The sequence below is a fragment of the Gossypium arboreum genome, chromosome 10 (genome assembly GCF_025698485.1).
Source record: "Gossypium arboreum isolate Shixiya-1 chromosome 10, ASM2569848v2, whole genome shotgun sequence".
In the NCBI taxonomy this organism is placed as follows: Eukaryota; Viridiplantae; Streptophyta; class Magnoliopsida; order Malvales; family Malvaceae; genus Gossypium; species Gossypium arboreum.
The window spans coordinates 126,904,851-126,930,929 of record NC_069079.1 but is presented as its reverse complement, the minus strand read 5'-3'; the positions used below and the strand labels follow the sequence as shown (position 1 = coordinate 126,930,929).

The window sequence follows — 26,079 nt, the reverse complement described above, 5'->3', positions numbered from 1 at the left end:
TATTTTGAATTCTGTACAATGAGAAATTTGATTCGTAATGAAGAGTGGTCAGATTAGTCAAACAGTGAAACATGGGAAACTTTGAGAAAACTCTAGTATTGATTGGATAAACCAAAAATTCTGAAAATTTTATGGATAGAAGATATATGAGTCTATTTTCAGGGAAAATTAATGGAACTTGATTTGGAGTTTCGTAGCTCCAGTTATAAATGATTTAGTGATTGTTGCTCGGGAAGACGACTTGCGGTGAAATTATGATTATGTGGTAAACATTGACAAAAATTTGTTAATGGGTTGCTTATTGATTTCTTATCAGCTTACTATGATCTGTAGGTGTGGTTGGCGAATATTGTAAGGTATTAATCGTAGTTCGTATTTGAATAGTTAGATTAACGTGTTAGTAATCCAATTGTAGGCGGTTCGTGTGTGGATCTAAATCATATATATCGCATAAGCATGTGTGTAACTAACACCTCTTTCTTAGTCTAGATCGGCAAAAGCCGAAAAGTCGAAATGCTTAAAAGCGGTATTTTGTAGATTTGCGAGTGTGCGAATGTTCGTGAGGTAAATCGATTAATGTTTTTGGTAAGCTGCAATGTTTGGACGCAAAGTGCATGATTTCTATGCCTCGATATTTTTGGGCTTAATGGGCCAAAATTGGAATGATGGGCCAACGGGCCCAATTCGGTAAGAACCCTCGATGCGTGATTACATTAGTACGTGAAAAGTAGGAATATGCATGAAAAACCCTAAAATAGATAAATTCTGAAATACCTTTAAAAGTGGAAAATTTACGGTTTACCCTAGTAGATAAATTACAAAATACCCTAGGGTTAAATTGACCTAAATGGATGTTTGATTGTTGTTATTTCTTGCATGCCATGTTGTTATTATCGAATGCATGGAATTTGGGATATTGACGGAGGAAGTCTGAAAGTGGCTTGTCCACGTCTTGGAGGCTTTGCCTCAATTCTTTGATAAGCGAGCGACAAAGTAAGGCTCAAGAATGTGGAGTGTTTGGGTGGGTTGAGCTATTCCCCACATGGAGTGTATGGCTGGTAATGGGTGGAGTGTAGTGGTTGGTGGGTTGAGTAGTCTCCCCAAATGGGCTTGCATATGTTTCTTGATGTTGCATGTATTTTGAAATAGGCCTATGGGCCATCTTCATTATCTGAATAAGGGCTAAGGCCCGGTTTATTATAATCTGAAAAGGGCTCGGCCGATACCACTATTACAGAATGGGCTTAGGCCCAATGGGCTTGAGTGACTTGGACTTTGAATGGGTTTTCCTTACACACTGAGTTTCCCAAACTCACCCATTTTATTTTCATCCACGCAGAAATCCCCAACCATAGTGGGCTTGGAGTCGTGAGGGAATTGGAGTGGCCACCGCTCGAAAGTTTGATTTTCTTACGGTGAACTGGACATCCTTTTAATTACGTTTGAGGTTTTGGGCTTTTAAATGTAATAAGGCCGCTTATTTATTTTGATGGTTTTTAATATGTATTACTAAGATAGGTAATACTTATTTTAAATGTTGAAATTGGATAGCTTTAGGCGAGTTTTCAAAAACAACAGTTGATTTCAAAATAACACGATAACAAGCAAAGCTTCCGCAATGAAAGTATTTTCCAAAATTAATCACTTTTCCCAAAAAATGACTTAATCAAATCGGTTTCCTAGAAATATCTATGACGTTAAGGTGTGGCAATGGCGGTATGCATGTCTAGGATTGGATCCGAAGGAGCTTGGTACTTAGCGATCCGATGGACTCACCACCTCTTTTAGGTTTCCTACGGTGCATGACTTCCATTCACTTTAACCCTTAATGAATTAATCTTTTGAACATCAAGTACGATTTTCTAGACTTAGAATGGAAATTTTTTTTACGTTTTTGATGTAGCATGCCGGATCCGGCCATAACTTCTGGGCCGGGTTTGGGGTGCTACATTTAGTGGTATCAGAGCCTAGTTACAACAACTCGGCTGTGGAATGGGTTTACAAAATTTAGATCTTAGAAAAGAAAATTTATAAAGATTGTGAAAAATGCGATTTTCAAAATTTAGATCTTCAGAATGTGGCATTCCGAATCTCCGGCTCAAGCCTGTAAGTATTACTCTGAACTTTTCTGAACATTGTCCTGAATTATCTCTCTGTACTGAAACACTATTAGGATACTCTAGCTAGGATGATACTGAAACCATAGGAAAATCTGATAAGAGATCAAAGCGTAGCTAGACTTGATTACGCAAAAACAACTCTGAACTACTATCTGATTCATAAAACATCTGTAATAAACACTAGAATATTAATTGATGCATAAAATTCGTAATCAAGATAATACGATATGAGTACAAGAGCTACTCGTGGAAGAGGCCGTAGACGTAGCCGAGGAAGGGCTCGAGCGGTATCTTCGTCTTCGGGACATATGCAGGTGGCAGATGCACCGGTACCACCGGCAACAGAGGTAGAGTCTCATGACCGCGGTGCCGAGGATGATGCCCTGTCACATGCAATGCTTCGTGTTCTGGAAAGGGTTGCCGGACCAAGTTTGGGCAACGAAATTCAGGGATCTATTTCTGAATGACTTTGGGACTAACGGAACAGAGATCTTTAAGGGCGTGTCTGGTATAGCCCCAAATGTGGCGGAATATTGGTTGGAGGCCACAGAACGGATTATGGATGACTTGGGTGCTCTCGAGGAGATTGTGAGTAGGGTATCGTACTAAGTCCCTTGGGTCACTTTCGGTTGGGGTAGACAAAGCGTATAGGAATGTACCCTTAGAAACTCAAGGAAAGTTTTCCTGGAGATCTGATGGAGTTACCGTTCGGAGAGTTTGACCTCATTCTGGGAATGGATTGGCTTGTTAAGCATAAGGCGACTCTGGATCGTGCTGCTAAACGAATGGTGTTAAGAACTACAAAGGATGAGGAGGTTATGGTGATAGGTGAGAGAAGGGATTATTTGTCCAATGTGGTGTCGACATTAATAGCGGAAAAGTGGATTTGGAAAGGTTGTGAGGCCTAATTGGTATTTGTAAGTCAGTCGAAAGAGGAGGGACTGACAAGGATAAGGTTAGGACCATAAAGGAGTTCCAAGATGTTTTTTCGGAGGAGCTTCCAAGATTGCCTCTGAATCGAGAAGTTGAGTTTGGAATAAACTTGTTGCCTGGAATGGCGTCTGTGTCTATCGCACCGTATAGGATGGCATCGAAGGAGTTAGTGGAGTTAAAGGCTCAAATTCAAGAGTTGTTGGATAGGGACTTTATTAGGCCAAGCGTGTCTCCATGGGGAGCACCGGTGCTATTCGTGAAAAAGAAGGATGGTACGATGCGGATGTGCATTGATTATCTCTAGTTGAACAAAGCGACGATTAAGAATAAGTATCCTTGCCAAGGATTGACGATCTATTCGACCAGCTTAGATGAGCTTCTGTATTTTCCAAGATCGACCTTCGATCTGGATATCATCAGTTAAGGGTCAAGGAGGCAGATATCCAAAAGATGACATTCAAGACTCGATATGGTCATTACGAGTTTCTGGTTATGCCATTTGGACTAATGAACGCTCCTGCAGCGTTTATGGATCTGATGAATCGTGTGTTCCAACCATTTTAGATCGGTTCGTAGTCGCCTTTATTGACGATATCTGGTATATTCTAAAGCTGAAGCGAAACATGATGAGCATCTCCGTATAGTGCTATAAGTATTAAGGGAGAAGGAACTCTTTGCGAAGTTCAGCAAGTGTGAATTTTGGTTGAGGGAGGTAACCTTCTTAGGACATGTGGTCTCTGCTGAGGGGATTAAGGTGGACCCTCGAAAAATTGAAGCGATTTTGGAGTGGAAGCCGCCTAGGTCGGTGTCGAAAATACGGAGTTTTCTAGGGTGGCAGGATATTCTGAAGGTTTGTGGAAGGTTTTACGTGATGACAGCACCTTTGACAAAACTCATAAGGAAATAAGTACCGTTTATATGGACTAAGAAGCAGGAAGCTTTTGAGAAGTTGAAGAAAGTTCATTGAAGCACTGAGTTGATTCAGTAGAGTCTGGGAAGGATTTTAGTGTGTCTGTGGCGCATCACATGTGGGTTTGGGTGCGTGTTAATGCAAGAGGGTAAGGTGGTTGCATATGCATCACGATAGCTTAAGCCTCATGAGGGAAACTATTTGACTCATGATTTAGAATTGGCAGTGATGATATTTGCACTTAAGATTTGGAGACATTACTTGTGCGGAGAAAGGTGTATTATATACACGACCATAAGAGTCTTAAGTATTTGTTGACTCAGAAGGAGCTGAACCTTAGGCAAAGGAGATGGATTGAGTTGCTTAAGGATTATGATTGTTTGATCGAGTATCACCCAAGCAAGGCTAATGTGGTAGCCGATGCTCTAAGTCGTAGAGCTGTATCTGATCTGAGAGCAATGTTTGCTCGTCTGAGTCTGTATGATGATGGAAGTCTGTTGGCTGAGTTACAAGTGAGGCCAACCTGGGTGGATCAGATTAAGGAAAAACAGTTGAACGATTAGTCTTTGGTCGCTCGTTTTCAACAAGTTAAGGAAGGGGAAACTTCTGAGTTTGGGAGCCAGAAGAGACGATGCAACAACAATACCCTCATTTGTTTGGATTAGGTAAATTTCGAGGATGAAATTTCTTTAAGGAGGGTAGAGTTGTAACACCCCAATTTTCGGGAATCCTGTGAATGTTGGCATAGGTTTAATTATGTTAGTGGGCCTCTAGAAAGCCCAAACTTAAGATAGAACCCGACAATTTTAGTTAATTTTTGTTCCATAAGAAAAAGGGGGTGAAATTATGAAATAGGACCTATGTGAAAATGTTTGAAAATGATATAGGCTAAATTGAAGTGGCCAAATAAATAGGAGTGCAAAATAGGAGGATTTGCATGACAAACCTCCCATTTTACATGAAGTGGCCAACCATCATGTTGTTGTAGACAAAATGTACACTTGATATCCATAATTTATGGTACAAATTGATACAAATTGATAATAGGTTAGGTAAATGTTCCATGATAATGGGTTAGGTAAATGTTTCATGATAATAGGTTAGGTAAATGTTCCATGATAATGGGTTAGGTAAATGTTTCATGATAATGGGTTAGGTAAATGTTTCATGATAAGAATATCATGTATTTTGTATTAAAGAATTAAATGGATGAAATATGAAGTTTTATTAAAAGAAAAAGGGATGAAAAGAACAAAGTTTTGTCCATCTTTGTTCATCATAGCTGAAAGTTAGAGAAGAGAAAGGAGAGGAGAAAGCTCTTGAGTATTCGGTCATTAGGAGGAGGAAAATTGAAGGTAAGTTCTTGGTACCTTGCTTCTATTTTGAGGTTCATGAGTTCTTCTTGATTCTACCTTAACTCTTGAAGTATAGTTTGATTTTTAGTTGTGTTGTGAGCATTTAGTCATGAATTAAAATGAAGGAAATGGTTGTTGTTTCATGTTCTTTTGATGAAAATGGAAGATAGGTGAAGTTGAGCCAAACAAATGAACATGCATGTGCCTTAGATGCTAAAGGGAAAAATCGGCTAACATGTTGTGCTTTAAAATGATGAAATGGAGATTATACTTAAGTAAAATCATAGATATGTGATGATTGATTGGTGATATACATGTTTAAATAACATGCATGCAAGTTAGGTGTGAAAGAGTGATTTGGTAATAAATCTGCTTGGGACAGCAGCAGTAACGTGACTTTGGAAAATCACCATAAATTGTGGGAGATGAATTAGAAGCTGAATAAATTATGTAATTAAAGCTTATCGAGTCTAGTTTCTAATGAAATAAACAAGAATATATTTTGAATTCTGTACAATGAGAAATTTGATTCGTAATGAAGAGTGGTCAGATTAGTCAAACAGTGAAACATGGGAAACTTTGAGAAAACTCTAGTATTGATTGGATAAACCAAAAATTCTGAAAATTTTATGGATAGAAGATATATGAGTCTATTTTCAGGGAAAATTAATTGAACTTGATTTGGAGTTTCGTAGCTCCAGTTATAAATGATTTAGTGACTGTTGCTCAGGAAGACAGCTTGCAGTGAAATTATGATTATGTGGTAAACATTGACAAAAATTTGTTAATGGGTTGCTTATTGATTTCTTATAAGCTTACTATGATCTGTAGGTGTGGTTGGCGAATATTGTAAGGTATTAATCGTAGTTCAGTATTTGAATAGTTAGATTAACGTGTTAGTAATCCAATTGTAGGCGGTTCGTGTGTGGATCTAAATCGACAATATATCGTCGCAAGCAGTGTGTAACTAACACCCTCTTTCTTAGTCTAGATCGGCAAAAGTCGAAAAGCGAAATGCTGAAAAGCGGTATTTTGTAGATTTTGAGTGTGCGAATGCTCGTGAGGTAAATCGATTAATGTTTTTAGTAAGCTGCAATGTTTGGACCGCAAAGTGCATGATTTCTATGCCCTCGATATTTTTGGGCTTAATGGGCCAAAATTGGAATGATGGGCCAGCGGGCCCAATTCGGTAAGAACCCTCGATGCGTGATTACATTAGTACGTGAAAAGTAGGAATATGCATGAAAAACCTAAAATAGATAAATTACTGAAATACCTTTAAAAGTGGAAAATTTACGGTTTACCCCTAGTAGATAAATTAGAAATACCCCTAGGGTTAAATTGACCTAAATGCATGTTTGATTGTTGTTATTTCTTGCATGCCATGTTGTTATTATCGATGCATGGGATTGGGATATTGACGGGAAATCTGAAAGTGGCTTGTCCACGTCTTGGAGGCTTTGCCTCAATTCTTTGATAATCGAGCAGACAAGGTACAAGCAATGTGGAGTGTTAAATTTGGGTGGGTTGAGCTATTCCCACATGGAGTGTATGGCTGATGCGGGTGGAGTGTAGTGGTTGGTGGGTTGAGTAGTCTCCCCAAATGGGCTTGCATATGTTTCTTGATGTTGCATGTATTTTGAAATGGGCCTATGGGCCATCTTATTATCTGAATAAGGGCTAAGGCCGGTTTATTATAATCTGAAAAGGGCTCGGCCCGATACCACTATTACGAATGGGCTTAGGCCCAATGGGCTTGAGCTGACTTGGACTTTGAATGGGTTTTCCTTACACACTGAGTTTCCCCAAACTCACCCATTTTATTTTCATCCACGCAGGAAATCCCCAACCATAGTGGGCTTGGAGCTGTGAGGGAATTCGGAGTGGCCACCCGTTCTGAAAGTTTGATTTTCTTCTGGTGAACTGGACATCCTTTTAATTACGTTTGAGGTTTTGGGCTTTTAAATGTAATAAGGCCGCTTATTTATTTTTGATGGTTTTTAATATGTATTACTAAGATAGGTAATACTTATTTTAACTGTTGAAATTGGATAGCTTTAGGGCGAGTTTTCAAAAACAACAGTTGATTTCAAAATAACACGATAACAAGCAAAGCTTCCGCAATGAAAGTATTTTCCAAAATTAATCACTTTTCCCAAAAAATGACTTAATCGAATCGGTTTCCTAGAAATATCCATGACGTTAAGGTGTGGCAATGGCGGTATGCATGTCTAGGATTGGATCCGAAGGAGCTTGGTATAGCGATCCGATGGACTCACCACCTCTTTTCCGGTTTCCTACTACGGTGCACTGACTTCCATTCACTTTAACCCTTAATGAATTAATCTTTTGAACATCAAGTACGATTTTCTAGACTTAGAATGGAATTTTTTTTTACGTTTTTGATGTGGCATGCCGGATCCGGCCATAACTTCTGGGCCGGGTTTGGGTGCTACATTAATTGTTTCAAATACACAATAAATAATATTATTTAATTCAGATATGATTTGATTTCGTATAGTAATACTCGAATTTAATACAACAATAAACAAATTAGAAGAATAAAATATTATCTAACAAACCTTTGTTAATATTTATATTGTCAACAACTTGCAGGGTGATAGCTAAAACAATATAAAAATTTAGCACTAAGAAAATGACAGGATATAAAATGCAATATTACCCTTTTCTTTTATCTTGATCAGGGATAAAAAATCATTCCAGATAAATTTTTTTGAATCAAAGTTAGGTTTCTATGGTGTGAATTTGATCCCATAGGATTATATTATAATTATTAATTGATAATCTCATTTTAATTTTATTGTTTTAGTTATAAATTAAAACTAAATAAGCATTTTGACTTAACATCTCGAAAATGTTAGTCGAGTTCAGATTAAGCTAGCTCGGTCCATACTCCATAGTAGCTAATTACAATTATTGTAAATATGATGGAACTGAAAATTAAAATATATTGTTTTTGTGGTATAATGAGAAATTTGACTTAGTCGTCTAGTTTAAGCTCTTTTTAATGAAAAAATATACATTTTCCTTTTGACTTTACATAGAAAAATCAAATAAAAATTTTAAAATCAGACATAAATCAACACAAGAAATTCCTATTTAATATGTTCTTTCCTAATTGTCACGTATCAAAAAAATGTTATAATATAAGTATAATTATAAATAATATATGTTTAAATAATTATAATTCGAATTGAAATATCTTCGAACCAATCTCAAACTTATCAATATGTAAAAAATATGATGTATAGGTGGGGACTGGGAAAGAAACAACCATTAATTCATGAACCAATGAAAGAGCATTTGGGAGTTAGTTGTGAAAAAGTCAACCTGTCTTTATGTGCTATAAATACATAACTTGGTTCTTTTTATTTCTGCATCTTAAAAGCCTTCAAAGAATTTATTAAACCATCTTTGTTCGTTAGTTCCTTGAAGGTTGCTTATTTCAACATCGGTTCATCGGATTCGTTGAGTTGGAACTGATTAAAGTATTGGTCGACTGAGAGATATAAAATTGGATAGCTCTTAAACAGGTACAAATCAATTGAATCGAATTAAAAAACTGGTTCAACAGGAGGTTGAATTATTTTTTTTATTTTTGAATTTTTAATAATTTGTATTTTTTTTTTGAATCACTTAAACTGATCCAATTGATCGAGTTCAGAAACAAGTGATTTGACCACTGATCCGCTTGAAAAATTATTCAGTAACAGTTTAATTTTTTTATAGATGTATTAGTTTTTGTAAAAATAGAATTTCTAGTATTATTTTTTCTCATTAATATATCGGTCTTAATTTTTCTTTTCACCATATAGCTTTGGTTAAGAAATGATTAATTGAACGAACTACAATTAGTTATCTATATTCGGTTCGAAATTTAACGTTTAAAATATTTATATTTTCTACTATAGTTAGGGGCGAAGCTAGCTAGAACAATTTTTTAGGGGGTCAGATGAAATTTTAATTTTTTATAGTCTATATCTTTATAATTTGTAAAGGATTAAATTGAATTTTTATAATTTTAGGGAGAGCCAAAGTGTAATTTTACCTTTACTAATATAAAATTTTTAAAAATTTTAAGGGCCTACATAGTAATTTTACATTTTAGGGGCAAGGACGTGCCAGCACCCCTAGCTTTACCTTTGACTATAGTAGAACATATAAAATTAGTTGCATATATTTCTTTTTAAGTTAAATATACATGCATATATACTCTCTCTTTTTTCTCATCGCGTATAACCCATATAAATGTATAATAATATTAATTAAATTAGACATTTTTTGCCCATCGAATCATAGCTTATTAAGTATTGGTATGGCTGTCAATACAAAAAGATGTAAGTTTGAGCATGCTAAAGCATATTTATATTTTTATTTAAGAGTTGGGAAAGGTTATTGGTAATTTTAAATATTGTATAAAAAAACTTTAAGTATATTTATAAATTTATATCAGTTCTTTGATTTGTTTTGTCACCCATCACTAAAATTCAAAGGAATTTACCCACAAAAATAAGTGGGTATGAATATTTGGATTTCGAGATGAAAATTTTAATTTAAGTGACAATAGGTTATCTATACCGATTTGATTCCTAGGCAAGCCTAATACTTATAAAAGGAAATTACAAATAAAACAAAAGTTTGCAATGAAGTAACATTAGTGGAATTTATTTCTTTGCAGAAAGCCAATTAGGAGATGCCAGGACTGGATAAACAAAATGATAACAAGCACCTACATGACCTTGAGCGGAGAACTAGGGAAGGTCTTTTCATTTGCAACGGTTGCAAAGAGCTAGGGTTTGGGAATTGCTACAGATGTCCCTGGGTGTGGTTTTGCGATTACGTCCTTCATGTGGGTTGTATAAGTGAAGGTCGCACACCCTTATCAAATCCATTATTCAAAGACTGCAAGTTTCAATTTTACCAGAAAAATCCTTTAACTGTAGCCCCAACCTGCCACATTTGTGCCTTAGACATACAAGGACGCATGTACCACTGCTCTAAAGGGAAATACAGTTTACATCCCTACTGCGCGACACTTCAGACGACCTTCTCCCTTCGAGATTCCGACATGAAAATCAAACTTCGCAGAGGGACCAAATTGAATTTCTTTAAATCGAAATGCTTGAAATGCGATAGGAAGAACAGATCATCAAACGATGTCCAATGTTTGTCCTATGTTTCCTCGGATGGTAACCTATGTTACCATGTGGCATGTATGAAAGAAGCATGTCGCGATAACTGGAATAAAGGTTATTTTAGACCTGGTTCTGAAACTAATCAGCAGAGTAAATTCCTTGCACTGCAAAATCTAGCTCCAAAAGTGGTACTATCAAGCGTTGGGCAAACCTCGGAAGTTTCGTTGATCACATTTCTCAAGCTGGTGGTTTATGCTATACTTGGAGAGCCATTTGATTTAATTGCCCCTTTATTTCAATTTTCTCAGAACTAGTTAGATAAGGCTTGTTGTTGTTTATGTTTATGCTAGGTTTGCTAAATAAGGCTTGAACCTGTTCATGCAACAAGTTGAGCCAATTTCAAGTGTGATTTGTTTTTTAAACAACTTGGTTTGTTGTCGTTCCAACTTCAGTTGGATTAGAGAGTAGAACGTTGAGTTGGAACAGAGTGCTTATCAACAAAGTAAAGTGCAAAGTACGCTGGGAAATAACAAGTAATATCGACAATTTTAATTTACGGTTTTGGATAACCTATTACTTTATTCCAATCTACTTTTACACAGTGAATAATTATAACCCCAATAATAAATCTATTTGTTACAATCACTTATCCAAAATATCCTCACATACAAATCATGAAATTTCACTCCAATAAAATCTATAAAGAGTGTCAAATAAAATTATCAGTAAAAACGCAAAGCAGCAAAATAAACACTCTTAAGAATTATATTTTGCAAGCCGACAATGCTACTTCGTCAAGAGTAGACCTGTTTATAGTCCGGATTATTCATCCAGGCTCGAAGATCCGCCCGAAATTTAGAAGGGTTTGGGTAAAAAAATTAAGTCCCGAAAATGTGTTTGGACAAAAAGTTAGGCCTATTTAAAATATGGGTCAAGTTCGGGCTTCAATATTCAAGGCCCGAGCCCATTTCGTTTTTAAGTTTATAATACTTTATATTATGTTATTTGTTATGAATATTTTATTAAGGGAATGCCTATCAAGATATAGATAAGTTTTAATATACTTTAAATCAGGGCGAAGCCAGAACAATTTTTTAGAGAGGCCGAATGAAATTTTAACTTTTTATAGTCTATATCTTTATAATTTTTAAATGATTAAATCAAATTTTTATGATTTTAGGGGGTCAAAGTGTAATTTTACCTTTACTAATTTAAAATTTTAAAAAAATTTAAAGGGCCTAAAATTTTCATTTTAGGGAGGTCGGGGCCCCTGCGAGCCCCCCTAGCTATGCCTTTGCTTTAAATTCTAATAGTGATTAGAAGAAGATCTCTACTTCATTTATATTTCTTATGCCTATAAATAGAGACTTTAGAGAAGCATTCTAAACATCCCATTGATCAATAAAATACGCTCTCTTTTGCTTTCTCATTTTCTTTGTTCTTTACTCTTTATCTATTTATTTTATAATATTATTTTTATATATTATGTAATTTAGAACACATTAAAAAATAAATTTATACTACATATATAATACTACTCTAATGTAAACATTAAAATAATATTAAGATGACTATATAAAAAATTTTAATAAATAAAAAATATATAAAATCATTAAATTTTGAAATAATATAATATAAATATATATTTTAAAAATTTTAAAAATAATATGGAATGGCATAAAATGGGCTTGAATTAGTCTTTTGCAAATATTGGCGGGTTTGGGCAAAATTTTAGTCCCATATTTTGAGTTAGGCTACGCTTGGGCAAAAATAAAGTATCTTAATATCATACTTAGATCTGACCCGATTCAGCCCATGAACACCTCTAGTCAAGAGTAATTTCAACAGTATTTTGATAGACTTTAAAATATCATTTTAAAAGCTGAATTTATCACTTTCATCTCCGATGATTATTCCATTAATTTCTTCATAAGCTTCAAGTACTATGATTATGATAAAGAAGCATGGACTCTTCTCCTCCTTTTAAGTAAGCCATTTGAATGAACTAAAATTCTTCACATGGATTTGGTTTTCATTATCACAAACTACATGCTCATTTGTTGCATAAACATATTTTATTCATGATCCAAATAGAATTAAACATGTTCAAATATGCCAACAATCTCACAACATTTAACTGTCCCAACTGAATGTTCCAATTGCTACTCTAACATGAAATGGAGCAGAACAATGTTGTTGGTTGTAATTTCAGTATGATATTCATCACTAACTTAATTTGTAATGTGTTGGTTTTATGATATATATTTAAAATTTTAGATTTTATTTGTTATATAAATTGTGACAATCTGTATTGATTAATTAATATTATATAATTCCTTCGGGGGAGTATTCAAGTGCTAACCAACGAAAGTGATCGAATTATACACTATTAATCATCTACTCACCCAGCGCATGATCTTCGTCGCCAATCTACTCCCGTTTATTACATCTGCAAAGTCTGCAACCATTCAGGCTTTGGACAGCGATTCTCGTGTACCTTCGGCTGCAGATTCGATATCCATGAAGAATGCTGCACCAATTTTACTCGCACTCGTATCAGTTCCTAACCTTTCCTGGCTAGCTCTAACTTCGTCATTTCCAAATCTCCTCCCCGAATTCTACCATGCACTGCCTGCCAGTTGCCTATAGATGTTTATATTTTCACTGCAATAACAGGGGAACCAATTTAAACTACTTTGTGCAAGGCTTCCCACGACCCTAACTATAAGTGGGAGGCAAACGACACTTACAAATCATTCCAAAGCTAAATGCTCGTACCGAGCGTGTCCTAATATAAATACCGGTTTGTCCTATCCCACCCCTTATCATACCAATTATCACGTGGCTTGTTGGAAAGCTATGATGGTGAAGGACTAAAATGAACCTGAAAGATATAGATCACAATCATGGTGGAACAATATCGCTCGGATTGCGCTTATAAACCGTAATTGAAGCTCTTTTTTGCGGCTCGTTGCTAACTAGGCTGTTACGGGCGTTGTTTTTGCCTTGTGTTTTGCTTTTGTCGTTCTGCTTATTGCCATGTTATGTTTCGCTGTGTGTTTTGGTTTTGTATGTGGAGCATGTGCGTGTGGATATACCAAGCTGTTTTGCTTCTTATCTCCTGTTTTATGTGTGGGGTTGGATGATTTCTCCGTTAATAAATAAACTTTTGGATGAAAAATTTTAAAATTTTGAAGATTTTTAAAAATATTAGTATTTTAGATTTCATCCTTTGAAAATGCTAATAATTATAATTACTTTGTTTAGATAAATAATTATTTTAATAAAATTATGTTATTGGATTTTTTGAGTTAAAGAATAATTATAAAAGAACATAATTATATTAAAATAAATAATATAAAAAATTAATATGTATGTTATAGCCCAATTTTGCCCACTCTTAAACCTCAACCCATTTCATAACCCCAGCTACCCATACAAATTAACCCAAACCTCAAACACCCATTTAAGCTAACCTAGTCAGCCCATTTACCCCTTTTACACCCCAAGCCCAATACAAAACCCTTAGCCCAACTAAACCTAAGCCCAAGAACAGAAACCCTAGCCTACTCAGCATCCCACTTGCCTCCCCACTTGTGCCGCAACCATGAAGCAACCCCATACCCCCACTACAACAGTCCCATACCGTCTGACACCCCCACCACCAACACCGGCCACCACACCCTGCAATCAGACAAGCACGCGCAAACAATAGATTAATATTTGTAGAAGGGTTATAAAAACCCGAAGAAAATAATGTAAAAGGGGTTCCTTTTTTTTCGGTTTTGGATAGTCTTCTTTTTTCGGTTTTTCGATAGTTTAAAAACAAAAAGCAGAGAACACACACATCAGTTTTTAGGAACAACAATAAATCAGTATTGATATTATCAAAACCCAGATCAAGGAAAAAGGTGAAAAAAACCTATTCTCTTTCATATTACCGAATCATTTTTTTCTTTTATTGGATTTTTTCCTAGACTCTAATACATTTATACATATATATATATATACAATATTATAAAAAACAAAAAAAAATCAAATTTTTACCTTTCCTACAGCGCGTGCGGTAACATTGGCAATCTTGGCGGACCTCGTGATCGTCCGGTGGCAAGGCCCGTGGTAGGAGCTCCCCTCCCTCTTTTCTTTCCCGCTCCTCTTTTCTCTCCTCCTTCTTTTTTTCTTTCTTCCTTCATTTCAAATGAAAAAACAAAAAAAATTTTGGCTTATATAGGGGTCCAAAACGCACCGTTTTGGACCCCCCCTTTTTAAGCAGAAAACGGCGCCGTTCTGATGCGGGTCGGGTTGACCCGACCCGTCCGACCAGGGGATCCGCGTGTTTTTTTAAGGGGGGCTATTTGCGCAGTTGGCCCCTCCGCTTTTTCAATGTTTTATAATCAAGTTTTTTATATATTTTAAATTCGGCCCCGCTGTTTTGCCCTGATTTCGTTTTGGTCCCCCACGCTGCGCAGCGTTTTAACATCTGGGTTTATTGTGCTTTTGACCCTCCTAGTTACGCGCGTGTTGTAATTAAGTCCCTCCCCTTTATTTCCTTTTTAAATTGACCCCATAACCGTTATTGTTTTAATTCTAGTCCTCATTCGTCTCTTTTGTTGTTTTTATTAAATATCATCATTATTTTTGAATTATTAATATCATTAATATTGTTATTATTATCATTATTATTATTATGTGTTAATATTTTTTTTTCCTTTTTTCCGCTTCATATGTGTATGTATATATGTATTGCTTAATATTCAATATTTTTGATTCCATTTTATTCAATATTTCATGAATGTCGTGTTTGTTTCTTCTTAGTTCAATATTATCTTTATTATTATTATTATAATCATAGTACATATTTTGTTATGTAATTTATATGTTGTATGTATTATCATTTTAATTATATATTATATACATGTTGGATGTGGTATTGTTCATGTATTTTATTATATATGTACATAACTTTAATATATTATATATATATAATTATTTTTATGTAATATTAGTACTCAAATATGTATTTAACCTTAAAATCACATGTGTATATTATGTAAATGATTTAATATTATATTTCTTTACACGTGTTATGTACATAAGTTTTAATTATTATATTTTATATATATTATTATGTATATTTTAATATTATTAGGTATCTATTTTTCTTTACTAGTATGTGTATCTCTAATATTATCGTTTCTAATACTATTATTTATATAAAATTATATATGTATATATATATGTGTATGTATGTGTGTAATGTGCAAAAATAGTTCTATTATTATTATATTTATTATTTCTAAGGTAGGTATGTATTATATATGTTCAATATATGTCATATGTATTTTATCGATATGATTATGTATTTTTACTATCTTATGTATATACTCCTAACACTATATATATAGTATATTTCCAACACTACTACTATTTAAATATATATATATACATATTTATATATTACATATATACTCTTAATTATCCGTGTATGTATATTCGTTGTATTCTCATTGTATTCTCATGTATGATACTATTGTTACATTTAATATCACGCATTGTCATTATTTTTAAATATCGTTGTTGTATGTATTATGTGCCATGATGTGTTCCGACTATTATCTTTCGTTTTCCGTCCGTTCTTGTATATTTCTCCGTTTCTCATTATTTTAAAATATTTATTCGTGTTTTTATTAATCTCAATACGTAAGGCAATATATCGATTTAACACCATGTCGTCGATTTCATCGCTATGTTGGGTGAACATCAATCGACTCGTGTTAGGACGGTATACCCTTCTCAAAAAAAAAGAAGGAAATCAAAAATTGAAAGTTTTCGTCTTTTGAATCGGATCACGATTGAATATTACTTTGAACTCATATTTTGAAAATCAAGACAACACTTGTTTATGAGATACCAATTTTTGGGCGTCGCGAGGGTGCCAATACCTTCCTCGTGCGTAACCGACTCCCGAATCCTAATTTTTCTCTGGCCTTTTAACGTAGACCTTAACTCGGCCTTTTTCTCGTTTTAAATAAAGGAAATCTAATAGGTGTCCGATCACACCTAGAAAAAGGATCGGTGGCGACTCCCGGTTTATTTTAGATCAAATTTTAATTTTCAAGTTTTTAATCGCCACAATTAGCGACCGAAGCTAAAGCTAATTTTTACGTCGCTACAGCTGGCGACTCCACTGGGGACCCTTTTTGAGAGTCGTGTCTGGAATTAAACACGTTTGTCAAAATTTTCAAGTTTCCTTGTTCAAAGTAAATATTTGGTCGTGATCCGGAAATCTCGTTTTCAAAATTCATGCATTTGTATCGTGTTGTAAATATTTCTTCTAACTTACTTATTTGGTTGTTTTTTAGTTTTCAATTTTTATGGTTTTAATTTTGGTTTAGTTTTTTAAGTAAAACGTAAAGGTTTATGAAGTTTTTCCCCACATACCGTGCACTTGCATTTTCACATAACATGAGCTCTCTACCCGGGCTCCGTCCGTTTAAGTGAAAGTAAACGCTACGCCTTCGTGAGTTAACTCGTCCCTCCACACAGGCTAGTGAATACTTTCGGGTTACATATGACTTATGCTTTCGTGAGTTAACTTGTCCCTCCGCATAGGCATAAGTAAATGTAATCCCTCGAATTGAACTCGTGAGCCTGTGATGGGTTATGACCGAGGCTTCGTGCTAATCTTAGCAGATGATAGTACGAGCAATTCGAGTACCTGTCTAGAACCGAGACTACATATAATGAACCATACGAGCTATCCAATTAGAGCCATGCCGAACCTCTGTCCGCTTATAGTCACCAAAATAAGTACACGGGGAAAATGCCTTTTGCCCTTCATTTACACTGTTTATGCAAAGTAATTGGATTGGGTAGTTTAGTTTGTTTTTCAAATTGTATTTGTTATGTTTACTAACCAAGTTTGTTTGTTTTTATTTTTACTTTCATCATGCATCATAGGCATCATATTAGGAAGGTGTTGATTAAAGGTTGGTTGCCAAAAACGAGTTTTTGATGGAGGAGTCAATTACACAAATGACCGAGAAGAATGCTTGGAAGTGGGATGGTCTCTAAAACTCGGAGGGACAAGGGGATAGTCTTGTGGAAAGGTGTGCTGCCAATTTGCCCGAACAAATAACTGTGAATGTTCGTCAAAATAACTTCGAAGATTTGGTTCAAATTTGGAATCAGTGGGATTCAGACACTAGAGACATTTTCACTGAGAGGTATGGAGATATAGCTCACTGATCACCATCCGTGTAGACGAACAGTTGATTCAAGCCATGGTTCGTTTCGGGACCCAGTTTATCGGTGTTTCACCTTCAATCAAGAAGACATGACTCCAACCATAGAAGAGTATCTTTGCTTTACTCGCATCAACAATGTACAATTGGCAAAATATATGTGAAGGAGCCTAAGCCGATGACCTTCAAGAAAAAGTTAGTAAGACCGCAGACATGACCGATGCATGGGCTGAAAAATAGATAAAGAAGAAGAACGAAACCATTTGCATTCCATGGTCCTCCTACGAGATTTGACTCGAACCATCCCGACATCTTTGAAAAGGGTAAATCTATTCGCTTTGGCCATTTATGGTTTGGTTATTTTCCCAAAGGTTCTCGGACATCTCGAAGTTGCGATAGTTGATTTCTTGAAAGGTTAAAACAAGGAATCAACCTGTCCCAACCATCCTAGCCGAGACCTTCGGTCCCCGAGTAGTTGTCGAAGAAAAGGGAAGGGACGATTTATCGGATCTGTGTGATTGCTCAATGTTTGGATTTTGAGTCACTTACGGAAGGTGGGCGCACTCCATTCCATATGTTTTCTAAAACATTCTCCCGCTAGAAGCTTTCCTCAAGAAAGAATGGTAGAAGGAAGTCACCGAGCAACATTGGGTATCGATCTTCGAATCTTTCTGCCGAGGATATAACATGGAGAGCACCCGGATCCGTCCTTGATTCGCTATACAAATATGGAAGCCAAGATTGGGTACCTTTACTTGGATTATGGGGAGGAGTTGGATATGCTCGCTATTGGTCCAAAGGTAATTTTCTTGCGACAATTCCTCCCATAGCTGGAGGATTAGCACGATTCGAGTTCGCTTTCACGGGTGAAGGATATATGAAGAGAGTCCGAGACAACGCAAAGTCTTGGAAGGAAATTCATTTCATGGAATTAGCCTTGTATGCTGATACCCTTACCCAAGATTACAACGTATGGAGGAAGCAACGGGTAAATAGTCGCAAATCTCGACAACAAACCACCCCATCCGAATCCTTTCTCGAAGGAAATGCCGTCTAAGCTAGAAATGGCAAGACAAGAATTGACGAAAAAAGGCCAAGATGTCTCGAGACCTTAGTGCCCTTCAAGAAGAAAACTATCAATCAAGATTGAAGTTCAGGTTGAAAGATCCGAAGCGAAAAAGTACAAAGAGAAGCCGAGATTATGAGAAAGCGACTTAAGGGACCTTCATTTGGAAAATAAGAAATTAAGAAACACTATAAAGAATAGTGGGTTAGGCAAGTCGACAGCAGAATGGAAGGAAGAAATTAGCAATATCAAGGGAGGAATAGAGTTTTGGAAGGGAAAAGCAAAGAAAGAGGAGGAAAAGGCTGCGCGCGCTGTGATAGAGTTAAGAAGGAAGAACGCCAAGTATGAAATAGCGACTGCAGAATTGGCGAATAGTCAATCTGAACATCAAGAATTAAAAAGGAAAACACGAGATCTAGAAAATATGCTGCAATCTCATCAACAACAATTGGATAACCTCCTGAAGGCTCTAGAAGAAAAGAGTGAGCAGTACGATAGGGACATTCACGCGTATGAAGGAACTCTCAAAGGAAAAGAAATGCAACTCGACTTCTTGATCAATGAAATTCGCAAAGCGGCTATGCAAGTTGTCCAATTATCAGATGAAGCCGAAGTCCTCAGCTGCCAATTCCCTCCGAGCCGAAGATCGAGTATATCAGAGTTTTTAGAACAAGTGAAGAAATAAGGCAATGTGGCTAGGAAATTTGTGTAACCATTGGAAAAATGGAAACTTTGTGTAATAGGCTATGTTGATAAATGAAATGCCTAAATATGGGGCTACCTTGAAATCAACACCAATTTTTTGCATTCCTTGCATAATTAACATATTAACATTTTGACATTCGTGCATTCGTTCATGCATTCATCCATACATTGCATATCCCATACTGTTCATTTGAAGACAAAATATATAATTCGCAGGTTGTAATACCACAAGACTGGAACCACGTCATCAGTATAAAACGCGCCGACAAGCTAGAGTGATGGAAGCTGAATTCAATGAGAGAATTGAAAGGATGGAAAAGGCTCAAAAAGAATTACAAGAGCAACTGGCCAAATCGCAACAAGAGACGAGAGACCTAATGGTGAGATCTCGAGAGGAATCACTCGAGCAAAGAGATCAAATGGCCAAGATGAAGGAGATGATGTCAGCTCTAGTTAAAGGAAAAGGACCCATGCGGAGCCCTGACATTGAGGAATCTCGATCAAGAATTCACCACGATCAGGATCCACTCTATCCCCCAAGATTCACTCCACCGCTCGCATATACAACACAGAGAGGGTATACTCAAGGGAAACCCACTGGCTTGGAACATCGACCTATGCCACCTGCTCCACCCACTAATTTGGGGCAAGGAATATTCGCGTCAAACCCGGGGCTAGTCTTGCGATCCACTAGTTCCGGATCTGGATGACCCCAGAGGTAGCCAAGTTGAAATCGGATAACCATGACGCAAAATATAGGAGTCTAGAGGAAAGACTCAAAGCGATAGAAGGCAATCAAGTCTTCTCCACACTAGGTGCCAAAGAGCTCGATTTGGTACCGATCGATTTTGCCCCAAAGTTTAAAGTGCCGATTTTGAGAAGTATGATGGGACAAGATGTCCAAAGGCGCATTTGGTCATGTTTTGTCGGAAAATGGTGGTTATGTGAACGAGGATAAACTACTCATACATTGCTTTCAAGATAGTCTAACAGGGTCAACTCTCCGGTGGTACAATCAACTTAGTAGAGAAAAGATTCGATCCTAGAAGGACTTGGCGTCAGCATTTTGCGATCAGTACAAGCATGTATCGGAGATGGTGCGAACCGTATGACCTTGCAAATGATGGAGAAGAAACCAGCAGAATCCTTTAGACAATATGCGCAAAGATGGAGAGATATCTCGCCCAAGTGGAGCCTCCATCGACTAAGGCGAGATAACATCCTTTTCATCAATACTCGAAAGCACCGTTCTATGACAAGTGGTGGGAAGTGCTACGAAGGATTTTTCGGATATCGTAATATCTGGTGAACTCATCGAGAATGCCGTCAAGAGCGGCAGAATGGAAGGATCAGAAGGCTCAAGAAAAGCAGCACCCGTAAGGAAGAAAGAGCCAGAAGCCCACATAGTAGGAACTGGGAGTCATTACATTCCCAATTCGTATCCTAACCAACCCCGACCTCGAAATTATCCACCCAATTTACATTATCCTACTCAAACCCCTTACTACCAAGCATCACCTCCTTCCTACCTCAGATACGCCATGAATAACCAAAGGCCGTCACCACATTCCCACAAAACACTCTACCCACTCAAAGCCAACCCGAAATGAACCAAGACCAACAAGGCCCAATCCCGAGAGCGACAATTCACCCCTATTCCTGTATCATATGGGGAGCTGTACCCAAACTTCTAGAGAAGCAATTAATATCTCCCCATTACATGGCACCCCTTAAACCTCCATACCCGAAATGGTACGATCCAAATGCTAGTTGCGCATACCATGTAGGAAACCAGGGGCACTCTCTCGAGAAGCATCCTGCTTTCAAAAGAAGAGTTCAAGGACTTATTGACGCGGGTATCCTACGATTCGATAGTGCCAGTAATGCCACGGGAACCCGTTCCTCAACCATACCGAAGGGAATGTGAGCACTGATGGGGAAAGAGGATGAATGGAAGGACGAAGATGTGTTTGAAATAAGGGCGCCTCTGCAGAAAATCTGGAGGTATTGGTTAAGAAAGGATTGCTCATCACTCTGATAGAATTTTTGGAGAAGAAGGTCAAAGTTTTGCAATTTTCATGGGAGTGTTGGACATGACATTCAGTCATGTGAGGACTTTAAAAGGTTACTTCAAGACCGGATGGATAATAAGGAGATCAAGGTCCTTAACATGAGGAGGATGTCAACGAAAGAGAAGTATCGTCTCTGATAGCCAATCATCAGGGCCCCTTTATAGTGCTGATCGACCATTGGTAATTTATTACGACACGAAGAAAGAGCCGGTAAAACCAAAAATGATAATCGAAGTACCATCTCCTTTCCCTTATAAGGACAATAAAGCGATCTGTGGAAGTACAATGTCAATATCATCGCTTTGAAGGGAAAAGCCCAAGCCACTGGCGAAGACATTGGGAAGTAGGTCATTTTACCCACAGTGGGCGTTGTTATTCGAAAGAAGTTGAACCGGTAAAGAAAAGTAGCGACTCGAAACAAAAAGGGAAAGCAGTGATGCACGAAGTCGAGGTCGAGCAAGAAATTCCACCCGTGCAAGAAACTAAAAAGCCTGTGAATGAGGAAGAAGCTCAAGAATTCTTGAAATTTATTAAGCACATGAGTATAGTGTGGTGGAACAATTGAGCAAGCAGCCAGCACGAATCTCAGTTCTATCTCTACTGTTAAATTCAGAGCCACATCGGAATGCTTTATTGAAGGTGTTAAATCAAGCTTATGTGGCCAACAACATATCTGTCGAAAAGCTTGATAGATGGGTAAACAATCTGAATGCGGACAATTTCATCTCTTTTAGTGATGATGAGATACCGCCAAATGGTAGAGGCTCGGTGAAAGCGCTGCATATCATGACTCGCTGCAAGGGCTACATAATACCAAACGTACTCATCGATAATGGGTCAGCATTAAATGTTATGCCATTGGCCACGCTTTCCAGAATACCGATGGATTTATCCTACTTAAGGCCCTGTCATTCCATGGTAAGGGCATTCGACGGGACGAGGCGCGAAGTCATGGGAAAGATCGAAATCCCTTTGGAAGTGGGCCCTTACATCTATGAGGTCGAGTTCCAAGTCATGGACATTACACCCTCTTATAACTGCCTTTTGGGAAGACCTTGGATCCATTCTGCTGGAGCAGTTCCATCATCCCTCCATCAAAAGTTGAAATTTATCATGGACAGCTGTTTGGTCACAGTCGAGGGTGAAGAAGACATCGTCGCATCTATCTCTGTTGATGCGCCATACCTGGAAGTAAGCAATGATGCAGTGGAATGTTCCTTTCGATCCCTCAAATTCGTCAATGCCACTTTCGTCGCTGAGGGAAACAGAATTCCGATGCCAAAACTGTCGAAAAATACTAGAATGGGTGTTAAGTTGACCATAGGAAGAGGAACTCGTGCGAGAAAAGGTTTAGGGAAACATCTTCAAGGAATAGTTAGGGCTTTAAAGCGGGTGCACCACAAGGCCCGATACGGTTTGGGGTTCCAGCCTGACATGCGTCAAAGAAGAAGACAGTGGAAGAAGGATCAAGAGAGAAGAATTGCAAGAACTTTAGGCCGAGAACCAGAATGGGAACCGATAGAGTATCCTCATTTGTCAAAAACATTTACATCTGCGGGAATGTTGTACCTTGGACAAGATGATCCACGAAACGTGCTGGGGTTAATTGAAAGGGGTTTTCAGAATGTCAGTATAAGTGTCATTGACAAAGAAGCTGGTGTAAGTAAAGATGTCTCGAGGATATGCCCTTGCCCTCCTGGTTTTATGTTGAACAATTGGACTGCTGAGGAGCTTCTTGTAGTTTATAAGTCTTCAGAGTAATGCTAAACATTAACCTTCTATTGTGTCCTTAGATATAATAGAATTCTTTTGTAAGAGCTTTCATTCGCTCTTTATCATTTAAATAAATATCGATGAAGATGCATTTTGTCACGATTTTTCGCGTTATCGCTAATTTCATAATCATTTTCTCATTTCATATCCTATCCTTACATTTGCCTCATTTCCATGACATAACATTTTGTTTGTTATTTCCAATACTTGGATGTCCCCCTATAGCTTCCTTTTCTATTCAACTTTCAGGTGCTCAGATATTGACGACATGAATAAGCGAATTCTGAATCTTGAAATTGATTTTGAGAAGGTTTGTTTGCTTAGGAGAATTTGAAGTCAAGAAAATCTTTGAAGATTATGTCTCGTCTCTGAATTGTTAAGAATGGTGGAACAAGAGGATAAGCAGATTACGCCTCATGAAGAATCTGTGGAAACAATAAATTTGGGCACTGAAGAGAGGAAACAAGAAGTAAAGATTGGGACTTCTATTTCAGAGAGTACCAGGCATAGTATGATCACTTTACTCCGTGAATACAAAGATGTTTTCGCATGGTCATACCAGGACATGCCAGGGCTAGATGAGGATTTAGTGGTCCATAAGCTCCCATTAAAGCCAGAATGCAAGCCCATCCAGCAGGATTCGTTCTTAATGGGGATATCCTATATAAAAGGGGAAAGGATCAAATACTCTTGAGATGCGTGGATGATGTCGAAGCCAGAAAGATACTTGGAGATGTTCATGAAGGAATCTGTGGGACACATGCCAACAGTTTCAGTATGGCTAGAAAGATTATGAGACTCGGTTACTACTGGTTGACGATGGAAAGCGACTGTATTAGTTTTGCCAGAAAATGTCACAAATGTCAAATCTATGGCGACAAAATTCATGTAGCCCCTTCGCCCCTTCACGTCATGACTTCTCCGTGGCCTTTTTCTATGTGGGGCATGGATGTTATAGGGCTAATTTCTCCAAAAGCATCAAATGGACATCGATTCATTTTTGTGGTTATCGATTACTTCACAAAATGGATAGAAGCTACTTCGTTTGCTAATGTGACGAAGACTGCAGTTTGCAAGTTTTTGAAAAAGGAAATCATTTGCCGGTATGGTTTGCCTGAAAGAATCATTTCAGATAATGCCACGAATTTGAACAATAAGATGATGAAAGAAATGTGCGAGCAATTCAAAATAAAGCATCATAATTCCTCGCCCTATCGCCCAAAGATGAGCGGGTCATTGAGGCGACTAACAAGAACATCAAGAGGATCATTGGGAAAATGGTGAGACATATAAAGATTGGCACGAGAAACTTCCATTTGCTTTGTTTGCATATCGCACATCTGTGCGAACGTCACGGAGCAACTCCTTTCTCTAGTCTATGGAATGAAAGTCATGCTACCCATCGAGGTTGAGATCCCTCTCTGCAGTATTGATGGAATCAAAGTTAGAAGAAGCGAGAATGGATTCGAGCTCGATATGATCAGTTGAACCTCATCGAAGAAAAACGTCTAAGGGCAATTTGTCACGGGCAAATGTACCAAAAGAGAATGATCGCAGCCCATAACAAGAAGGTACGACCAAGAGAATTCCATGAAAGAGAACTCGTGCTGAGAAAAATTCTCCCAATACAAAAAGATCTGCGAGGGAAATGGGCACCAAACTGGGAAGGACCGTACGTCGTAAAGAAGGCATTCTCAGGAGGAGCTTTGATCCTTACCGAGATGGATGGGAAAGAGTTGTCGAATCCAGTGAACTCAGATGCAGTGAAGAAATATTATGCTTGAGATGAAAACTCGAAAAGGGCATCTAAAAAAAAAAAAAAGGGGAAGGGATCAGAGCGAAAACCCGAAAAGGCGCTTTGGTTAAACATAAAAGATTAGAATGAAAACCCAAGAGGCGTTCTAATGGAACAAATATTAGGTTTACAAGGCAAGGCGTTCTAAATCATGACGACAAGCAGTGAGGCTGCGATATTTGAAGCATCTCTGAAAGCTCGAAATCTTCTACGCAAGGAGCCAGACTCTAAAAGATTCTTGATTGAGGAACGTGAAGAGTTCATGTGTCAAATATCTAAAGCATTTGTATCCATTGAATACGATCTCTTCTTTGCACATTTGTACTATCATTAGTTAACTTTCTTTGTTTGCCACATTTGAAATAAAGGAATATGAGATATCCTTTTTGTCCCTACCTGACCATTTTCATGCATATCATTATGTGTTTATTTACATGATAAATGGTGAAATGACATGCCCTAAACAAAAGAAAGGTTAAGCATTACCTGGATGAAAATTTAATAAGCGCAAGAGTCTCAAAGTAGGAACAAAGTTCAATTGGGGACAAAAGAGTGACATCTGAGGAACGTCGATTACTCGTGAAGCTTGAAGACATGTACATGGCGTAAAGAGAAAGTAAAGAGCCGAAGTAACGAATGCGGACCATCACAAGAATCGAGACGAAAAAGACATACGACGAACATACTTAAAGAGCACTGCATAATTATGTAGGCATAAAGGCATTTAAGACAAACATGTGCATATCATGATAACATTATGCATGGTATTTACAGTACTCAACAGAGCAAGAAATCGGAATGAGAGTCGCATTGAATCAAATGAAAAGACACTTGAATTCTACCAAATGACAGGTTTTGATATTTTTGATGTTCAATTTCTGTCCTCCAATTTTGTTTTTTTTTCAAAAATCAACCCATATTGCGAGAAGTGAGTTAAGCCTCAGGGCACG

General features: G+C 37.3%; 1 protein-coding gene and 1 long non-coding RNA gene across 2 annotated transcripts; both read left to right on the top strand.

Annotated features, from left to right (window-relative positions):
• Positions 1-4,662: 4,662 nt before the first annotated feature.
• On the top strand, positions 4,663-7,356 carry LOC128281369 (uncharacterized). The gene is made up of 2 exons (XR_008271575.1): positions 4,663-5,318; positions 7,157-7,356. It is a non-coding gene; the product is annotated as an uncharacterized LOC128281369 (long non-coding RNA).
• Positions 7,357-8,677: 1,321 nt separating this feature from the next.
• LOC108463586 (uncharacterized) lies at positions 8,678-11,055 on the top strand. The gene is made up of 2 exons (XM_017763510.2): positions 8,678-8,872; positions 10,018-11,055. Exon 2 carries the CDS (start codon positions 10,033-10,035, stop codon positions 10,786-10,788), a length of 756 nt encoding a protein of 251 aa, XP_017618999.1. The 5' UTR covers positions 8,678-8,872; positions 10,018-10,032; the 3' UTR covers positions 10,789-11,055.
• The last annotated feature ends 15,024 nt before the right edge of the window (positions 11,056-26,079 follow it).

Excerpts from the sequence above, each read along its gene's own strand:
- LOC108463586 (XM_017763510.2), top strand. The coding sequence starts at position 10,033 with ATGCCAGGACTGGATAAACAAAATGATAACAAGCACCTACATGACCTT.